Genomic DNA, 9,349 nt, shown 5'->3' on the forward strand with positions numbered 1-9,349 from the left:
TTTCCCATATATCTCACAGTGTCTCGGTCCGCATAGCCCGCGGTGACCAGCTGGTTCTCCATGAGCATTTACTCTTTGTCTCGTATCGGTCGGCATAGCCCCCCTTTCCCATATATCTCACAGTGTGTCAGTCTGCATAGCCCCCCTTTCCCATATATCTCACAATTTGGCAGTCTGCATAGCCCCCCTTTCCTATATATCTCAGTGTCTTGGTCTGCATAGCCCCCACTTTCCCATAGATTGTACAGTGCCACGGTCTGCAGAGCCCCCCCTTTCCCATATATCTCAGCGTCTCAGTCCGCATAGCCCCCCTTTCCCATATGTCTCAGTGTCAGACTGCATAGCCCCCCTTTCCCATATATCTCACAGTGTGTCAGTCTGCATAGCCCCCCTTTCCTATATATCTCAGTGTCTCAGTCCACATAGCCCCACTTTCCCATATATCTCAGTGTCTCGGTCCACATAGCCCCCCTTTCCCATATATCTCAGTGTGTCAGTCTGCATAGCCCCCCTTTCCTATATATCTCAGTGTCTCAGTCCGCATAGCCCCCCTTTCCCATATATCTCAGTGTCTCGGTCCGCATAGCCCCCCTTTCCCATATATCACAGTCTCAGTCTGCATAGCCCCCCTTTCCCATATATCTCAGTGTCTCAGTCTGCATAGCCCCCCTTTCCCATATACCTCACAGTGTCTCAGTCCGCATAGCCCCCCTTTCCGATATACCTCACAGCGTCTCGGTCCGCATAGCCCCCCTTTCCCATGTATCTCACAGTGTCTCGGTCCGCATAGCTCCCCTTTCCCATATACCTCACAGTGCCACGGTCCGCATAGCCCCCCTTTCCTATATATCTCATTGTCTCGGTCTGCATAGCCCCCCCCCCTTGCCATAGATTGTACAGTGCCACGGTCTGCATAGCCCCCCTTTCCCATATATCTCAGTGTCTCGGTCTGCATAGCCCCCCCCCTTCCCATAGATTGTACAGTGCCACGGTTCCCACAGCCCCACTTTTCCATATATCTCAAAGTGTCTCGGTCTGCATAGCCTCCATTTCCCATATATTTCAGAGTTTCTCGGTCCGCATAGCCCCCCTTTCCCATATATCTCAGTGTCTCGGTCCGCACAGCCTTCCCTTTCCCATATATCTCACAGTGTCTCGGTCGCAATAGCCCCCCCCCCCCCTTTCCCATATATTTCACAGTGTCTCGGTCCGCATAGTCCCCCTTTCCCATATATCTCACAGTGTCTCGGTCCGCATAGCCCGCGGTGACCAGCTGGTTCTCCATGAGCATTTACTCTTTGTCTCGTATCTGAAATTTCCTTTTTATGGTTTTGATTTCTGCAGGTTCGGCGTTCCAAGTGCTGCCGCGATCATAACCCCGCCAACCTCTTCAGTCCAATCCACTCCCATACTAACTACCCCATCCAACATTCAATGCCCCATATCTCTCCCTCCCTCCTCTCCACATCATCCAGATCCCAATACCCCATCATACCTCTGGCTGATACTCCCACCCACCATCCTCCTCCACACCCCCATAACCCCATCATACCTTGTTCTTCGGCCGCCCCATACCCCGCTCCTCCCCCAATCCACAACCCTTCCCTAGTCCTAGTATTGCCGCCGCAGATACAACGTTGTGCTGTAATAGTGTATCATTATATTCGGATTATATAGGATGCGCCATGAAAGAAATAATGACTTTTCGTGACGTTGCATTAAAGGTTTTTATCGAGTCACGTGCGCAGGTGTAATCGATCTCCCCGTGATCTATTGTTGGGTGGGACCTGCGGGATTCGGACCCACGGTCCGTCACCAAGTCCTTGTAGTGGAGGTACAGATTCGGCTACCATTCGACGTCGACGTGAAGGTGTCGCGACCACGACTGGGGTGCGAGGTGCTTCGGAGCCAGGGGCAAGCAGCCGATGGTAAAATCGTGTAAATCAGTCAATTCATCGTAACGAGGTTAATGGTCTCCGATAACGAGCATGGCACGCGACCTGCCGAGGCTCTGCGGGGTCCGTGCGCGTGGCCCCTGCGTCGCGAACTCGGGGGCGCAGAGGGAGGGTCCGCGCGCGTGGCCCCTGCGTCGCGATCTCGTGGCGCGGAGGGAGGGTCCGCGCGCGTGGCCCCTGCGTCGCGATCTCGTGGCGCGGAGGGAGGGTCCGCGCGCGTGGCCCCTGCGTCGCGAACTCGGGGGCGCGGAGGGACGGTCCGCGCGCGTGGCCCCTGCGTCGCGATCTCGTGGCGCGGAGGGAGGGTCCGCACGCGGGTGGGGTGGGGGGGGGGGGGACGGAGGATCAGCGAGCCGCGTGTCTTGGGCGTTGCCGACTCGGGTGATGAAACAGTGGGATGGAGTCGGGGAGAGCGAGAGGGGAGGGACCCCGGGAGGCAGAACAGGGTGAGATCGCGGCCGCGGAGGCAGAGACGAGCAGTGCGGGATCGAGAGCGGGCGGGAGGGACCAGGAGGGAGGGAGACGGCATCGCACTTCCCCGGTTCATGGCACGACCCCGGGCCGATTGTTTTCACCGCGGCTCCGCGCCCGCCATGTTCGTCTGAGGATATCGGATCAAGCTTTTCTCGGGTCGACCCGTCCTGATTTTGAGCAGCTCTCGGACGGTCCTCGGGGGTTGGGGGTGGGGGGTGACATCTCGTGTCGCTCTGGAGGATCGACCCGTTTGGGACTCACGGGAACCACCGAATCCGCCTGGACGTCGGGAACCTTCACCTCCGGCACCTCGGGATTCCCGCGCGAGTCCACGACACCGACGGCGGCTCCGAGGGATTTTCCCGCGATGATGTCGGACGTGCGGGTTCCCGGCGGCGGAAGCGCCGGGTCCGGAGGCGCCGGTGGAGGCTCGACCCTGCAGCCCGCGGCCCGGCGGTCTCCGCTCTTTCCGCGTGCCGCCGTGTGTCGCAGCCTCTTCGGGCCGGTCGACCATGGCGAGACGCACAAACGTCTCCGGGAAGAACTCGCGAGTGTGGGCGAGGAGCGCAAGCGTCGCTGGGACTTCGACTTCGACTCGGAGGAACCTCTGCGAGGAGGGAAGTTTGTTTGGGAAGCGGTCGAGGCGCGCGCGGTTCCTCATTTCTATCGACCGCGGGGATTCACCCACGAAGCGGTATCCCAGGCGCGGCGCCCGGAGCGCGATGCGTGTCGGAACCGCGAGGAGAACAAAGGGGAAGAAAACGGTAACGTCAACCGAAGCAATAACCGTCACCATCGGCGGTACGAACTCGGCGCAGACGAGATGCAGAGACGGGACTGCGTGGCGAGGAGGGACACCAGGGATTCCCCGAGCGAACGGGGTGACGTGGAGAGCGAAGCGGTATGCCAGCTCTCTTACGGTCTGTGCAAGCGAGGAGCACTCGTCACAGGTACGACGATCTGTCTCACCATGTGTGTGTGTGTGTGTGTGTGTTTCTTTGTGTGTGTGTGTGTGTGTGTGTGTGTGTGTGTGTGTATTTGTGTGTTTCTTTGAGTGTGTGTGTGTGTGTGTGTGTGTGTTTCTTTGTGTGTGTGTGTGTGTGTGTGTGTGTGTATTTGTGTGTTTCTTTGAGTGTGTGTGTGTGTGTGTGTGTGTGTGTGTGTGTGTGTGTGTGTATTTGTGTGTTTCTTTGAGTGTGTGTGTGTGTGTGTGTGTGTGTTTGCGTGTATGTGCGTATGTGTTTGCTTGTGTTTGTGTGTGTGTGTGTGTGTGTGCATGTATGTGCGTATGTATTTGCATGTGTGTGTGTGTGTGTGTGTGTGTGTGTGTGTGTGTGTGTGTGTGTGTGTGTGTGTGTATTTGTGTGAGTATTTGTGTGTGTGTGTTTGTGTATTTGAGTGTGTGTATTTGTGTGTGCATGTATGTGCGTATGTGTTTGCTTGTGTGTGTGTGTGTGTGTGTGTGTGTGTGTGTGTGTGTGTGTATGTATATTGTATGTGTAGTCCCCGAGGTAGGATCGTGAATGTTTCAGATAATGAGCTCATGTTTCAACGATCACAGTACGATCGGCAAATCAAGGGCTTGATGGGAATAGGTAGATATTTGTGTACCAGGAACCATCGCTTTTTTGCAACATCTGAAGGTTCCTGTAATGTTTTGGGGACTAAAGGTAGGGGGTTCCATCTATGGGGAGGGTGGGGGAAGGAGAGGATTGTAGATAAGGATCGTGGTTATAAAAAACAACAACAACTCGACAAACTTGGGAACATCCATATTCGAAAATGATAATCAATATTCAAAGAAGAAGATGTTTTGGTCGAAACGTGATCCTTGGTCTTGCTGAACTAGCAATAACTAGCTGGTGGGCCCTTCATTTCTGAACAATGTATATTAGCTTATCACGTGATGGTGAATGAGCAAAGGGAAGGAACATCTAGATGAAAATATGTAAAGTTGGTTTGTACGTTCCGAGCTTACGTCTCTTTTACCTGTTTGCAGATTTCTACCCCAAGAGGAAGAAAGGTGAGGTTGAAGATCCTGCAAACGGGACACAGTAACGATGCCCAGCAGTTACCGCTGTCTAAGCTGGTAAGGAGTTATCCCGTCTCTCTCTCTCTCCTCTATCAACGTTACCTCGTTTAACATCCAATAGGATAGCTCCGCGTAAACATTGTATTTCCACAAAAGTTTTTTTTTTTTTTGGATACAAGATAGAGGCTCGTGTAAGGGCTAACATCAATCAAAAAAAAAAAACTGACACACAAAACATACAATAATGTCTGTGTGTTAACTTGGTGGTGTTATCAACTTGGTGCTAATACCGATGGACTTATGGATGCAGGAAATTCGCTTTCACCTCTTCGTGGAGAATCCGACGTAGTTGTGAATTCCCCAGTTGGAGCAAGTGAACCCCTCGCCCCCTACCCTGTATGTGCCCTCCAATCTCCAGGGAAAGTTTCCGGGACAAGGTTCGACGTAGCTAGACGCAACGTGTGTCTCGCTACATGTTAGTACTCTCAGGAGTTAGTACCCCTAGCGTAGGGCTGGTACTTGCGCCACCAGTTGTGTACTAACTCGGCTAGGGGTACGAACCCGCTACCTCGCCCCTCACCGACCTCGCTCGCTAGGGGTACTAATCTACCTCGCTAGGGGCTCGTTATGGGCGACCTCGCTAGGGTTACTATGGGTACTAGGGTAGGGGTACTACGGGTACGAGGGGCTCGCTAGGGGTACTAGGGGCGACCTCGCTAGGGGCTCGCAAGTGGCTCACTAGGCGTACTAGGGGCTCGCTAGGGGTACCACGGGCTCGATAGGGGCTCGCTAGGGGCAACCTCGCTAGGGGCTCGCTGCGGGTAAGAGGGGCTCGCTAGGGGTACCAGAGCTCGCTATGGGCGACGTCGCTAGGGGCTCGCTAGGGGTACTAGGAGCTCGCTAGGGGCTTGCTAGGGGTACTAGGAGCTCGCTAGGGGTACTAGGGGCTCGCTCAGGGCGACCTCACTAGGGGCTCGCTGGGGGTACTCGGGGCTCGCTATGGACGACCTCACTAGGGGTACTAGGGGCTCGCTAGGGGCAACCTCGCTAGGGGCTCGCTTGAGGTACTAGGGGCTCACTCAGGGTAATAGGGGTTCGCTAGGGGTACTAGGGCCTGTCATCCTTCCGATATCGGCAAATTGAGTACCAGTTCACTGGTAATTCCCTGTGTGTCGCAAGTGGCGACCAACAGGGTTGGTGGCAGGAAGGGCATCCGGCTGTAAAACATTGGTTCAAAAATGGAACGACAGTGCCCGAAAAAAGGCCAACCCCTGCTCTGCGGGGAAAATGGCCTCAAAAGGTGGTGGCTAGAGGTACTAGGGGCTCACTAGGGGTACCTACCTCGCCTCGCTAGGGGTACCTAGCTCGCCTCGCTAGGGGTACTAACCCTAACAACTCGCGCCACCAGCTGTAGCATCTAGCGACGTGTTAGTACCCTCAGGAGTTAGTACCCCTAGCATAGGGCTGGTACTCGCTCCACCAGCTGTGTTCCTTTAGCTTGCGATGCCAAGAAGCAAAACCGATTTCATTAGTGCTGGGGTCACCAAGGGCCCTATCGAAGACCGGAAGCAAAGCTAGTGATAGGTGACGAGAAGAGGACGTCTGATATGTCCGGTGCTGTCTCCAAACGAGACATGTAGAGCTCGGGATGACGATGCAGGGTAAAATACATTTGTCATACCACAGTTGTTGATACGACAGGGGTTTTTATTCTTTACAAGGGTCTGGACCTTGGACATGACGCAACATCGTGACGCCACCATAATTGTTTTGGTGACATGCTGCCCGTCTTGGCTTTCAAGGTCTTTTCCTTGTCTCATTATTGTTACCGTAAACTTATAGTTGGGCACTGTTTGAGGCACAGGTAGGGACAGAGTCAGGAAGAAACATTTCCACCTTTTTTCATATTGTCATGGATGTTGTTAGCAGAGTGTCTCGTGTGTGGGTTGTATTGGAGTTCGCGTTGGCGAGGGATATCGGAAGTCTTTCCATGGAGGCCTAATGGCAATATGGAGAATAAAGAAGAAGAAGAACCACCTTTAGAGGCCATTTTTCACTGCATAGCAGGGTTTGGCCTTTTTCGGGCACCGTGGTCCCCTTTTTTTGAAGCAATGTGTTATGGCCGGATGCCCTTCCTGCTGCCAACCCTGTTAGTCACCTCTTGCGACACACAAGGAATTAACAGTGAACTGGTACTCAATTTGCCGACCTTGGAAGGATGACAGGCTGAGTCAACCGCACCTGGCGTTAATTCAGCGATCGACCGGGATTCGAACCCAGGATCCTAGGATCCCAAGCCGGCACCCTAACCGCTAAACCAACACCAGGTTAATGGCAATATGGAAGTTTTATTATTGTTATCTTGTTGCTGCAAGGTTACCTGGTTGACCTCGGTTGTCTTTCCTTCCCCTTCGCAGCCCTCACCACTGCTGCAAGAAGCAAGCTCAGGTCACGCGGGCAGGGTTCGACCCGCTCACTCTCAGGGGCACTGAAGCACTGGAAGGTGCGAACGCACGTTGGCGAACAGCCGGCTCCTCGGCTTACGACCACCACCACCACCACCGCAACGCTTCCATCTCTTGTAGTTTTACTCTTCACCGGAACATTTTCATTCGCATAGTTTGCTGCCATTTCCTTGCCATCCTTCATTGTACTTAAAATGTACAATACGGAGCATTTCAGCTTCCTGGGCGAAGCTATTGATGAAGCCATGTGAATGAACTATCAACTATACGTGGAGCTCCGCCGCTCCTTGGCAACGAGATACTCCGGCTGCTTGGGCCTAGTTGAGGCCTGGTATCCAGGGATATCAAAATAGCAGGACTTGTTGTCGTCTTCCTCCTCCCCACTCCCCACGGATTGTTACTGCATCCGTCCGTGTCATTAATTACGATGAGGAAAGCATGTATTTGGGTTCCTCTTACTGCACTACAGGTCGCCAGCCCGTTCTCCCTCCCGTGTAGGTACGGGCACCTGCTCGCAACGCTAATTCATACTAGCCACACTGAGACTGCGCAATTCCGCAATCGTCCGTCCCTCCCCTGCATGGCCATAAACGTACACACACCACGTACACGCACCACGGTGTCACCCCCGTTAGATAACGACTTACCCCGGGCTTCAGTGACACGGCCTCGGGTCGTAGAAGTACAACAGGAGCAGCCTAGGTTTATAGGAGACTTTTACACGGTATTTTTTAAAACTTTTTTTTGTGGTGGGAAGAAGGGGTTGGGGAAAAGAATCGGTAAATAAATAAATAAATGATTCTTTGTTGCATTTTTGCAAAGACAATACCTTCCAAACTCACTTTTATCTGCTCTAAATGCACTATTTTGATTTCTCGACCTTGAATTGTGATTATGCAAAAGATCTCTATGATAAATATCTTCCTCCCTCTTCCCCCCCCTCCTCCTCCTCCTCCTCCTCCTCCTCCTCCTCCCCCTCCTCCTCCTCCTCCTCGTCCAGACCCTCCCCAAAATTGAGTTTGTTTTTTTTTCTATAAGAAATTGGATAAATAGTTTGCAACAAAATACATAATTGTATATTAACTGCATTGACGTTGCAAGCCCTTCACTAATTTATTTATAAATTATAAAGTAGATTTATTGGCACCTGATGGGACAGTCTTTTCGGTGTTCTTCGAAGCCAAAGTGGCACGGTGTAAGGCTTGCCCTCCTCCGCTTGCTGTGTGACGTCGTGTATATGCTATAAGTGTGAAGTCCTGTGTGCGCGTCGGTTTGTGGCACATGAGCCAACTTCTCTTTTTTTTTTTTGTCCGTACTGTCATTTTTCCTTCGTTACGCTGCGTCTCTGGAGGTATTATCCTTTATTTTTGTAGTTGGAAAACAAATGTCACCTTTTTGTTGTCTGCTTTGGAAAAAGAATATTTATTTGCAATAAACTGACGTGGTCAATATGATCACATGCTTTGCCTTTTGGTCTGGATGAGGTGAAAGTCCAAAAAAAATAAAGATGGAAAGGAGTGGAATGATGGTTTGCATGACCTTTGACCTTTGAAGATCCTCCATCCTCAAGCTTGGCCTTGTTACAGATCCTCCTCGGTCATGCGATGATGCATCTCTGGCACCATTCCAGGCACGCTGTTGACGATGACGATGCGGCGTGCCTTTCCCAAATGGAATTCCGTCTATTACGGATGCACGAGGGTGAAAATTGAGATTATTGATTAAAGAGGATAAATGGAGGATTAGTTATGGCAGGGAGATAAAGGAGGGAATGTAAGGTTGGAATTTGAGATTATGGGGAGGAATGGCATATGTATATGGTAGCATATATGGGATGATTGGGAGGCTTGCGTAATACTAAATAGATGTAGCCACTGCTAAAATTTTCAGAGGGCAACAAGGCTTTGCTTTTCCACACAGAAGTCATTGCACATGGTATTCTCTCGTACTTCAGTCAAACCGCAAGATGAGGCAGCTTTTTTTAACACCCCCATCTTGGATTTCAGATGCCATTGAATAATTCATCACAACTGAGCAAACAGCATGGCCAGTTCTAATCCTGGTCTGCACGGACTCCATTGACTGATTAGTCTATCTACACTTTCTTTGGCATGTAGGGCTTTTTGGGCCCTCCCATCGCCAGGCTCATGTTGACATTTGACCTGGCAGCTGAGGCTATAGGAAGGCTGTCATGGACCTTGGTGTAAGGGAGCTTCACCAACAGCTGATGAGTTGTCTGGAATGATTGGATTGTCCCATGAAAGCAAGGAGTGCAATTAAAGCCTTGCCATTTGTCAAGGTGTGGCATAGGAGGAATATACAGTAACCGGATTGTAGGCCAAAACAGGGAGGCCAAAAATAACTGACACATTATAAATTAAAGTGAAGTCCTAAGCAATGGTTGCTTATGTATTTTATTTATA

The 9,349-nt window shown here is 51.8% G+C and overlaps 1 protein-coding gene across 1 annotated transcript; it reads left to right on the forward strand.

Annotated features, from left to right (window-relative positions):
* The first annotated feature begins 2,385 nt into the window (after positions 1-2,385).
* On the forward strand, positions 2,386-8,385 carry CDKN1B (cyclin dependent kinase inhibitor 1B). Its single transcript, XM_068112101.2, has 3 exons — positions 2,386-3,379; positions 4,429-4,518; positions 6,879-8,385. The coding sequence occupies exons 1-2, from the start codon at positions 2,797-2,799 to the stop codon at positions 4,485-4,487; spliced, it is 642 nt and encodes a 213-aa protein (XP_067968202.1). The 5' UTR covers positions 2,386-2,796; the 3' UTR covers positions 4,488-4,518; positions 6,879-8,385.
* The last annotated feature ends 964 nt before the right edge of the window (positions 8,386-9,349 follow it).

Source organism: Myxine glutinosa, chromosome 1 (genome assembly GCF_964187855.1).
Source record: "Myxine glutinosa chromosome 1, kmMyxGlut1.1, whole genome shotgun sequence".
NCBI lineage: Eukaryota > Metazoa > Chordata > Myxini > Myxiniformes > Myxinidae > Myxine > Myxine glutinosa.

Coding starts and splice junctions, on each gene's coding strand:
- CDKN1B (XM_068112101.2), top strand. CDS start 2,797: ATGATGTCGGACGTGCGGGTTCCCGGCGGCGGAAGCGCCGGGTCCGGA. Junction 3,380..4,428: donor GCGAGGAGCACTCGTCACAG/GTACGACGATCT, acceptor ACCTGTTTGCAG/ATTTCTACCCCAAGAGGAAG.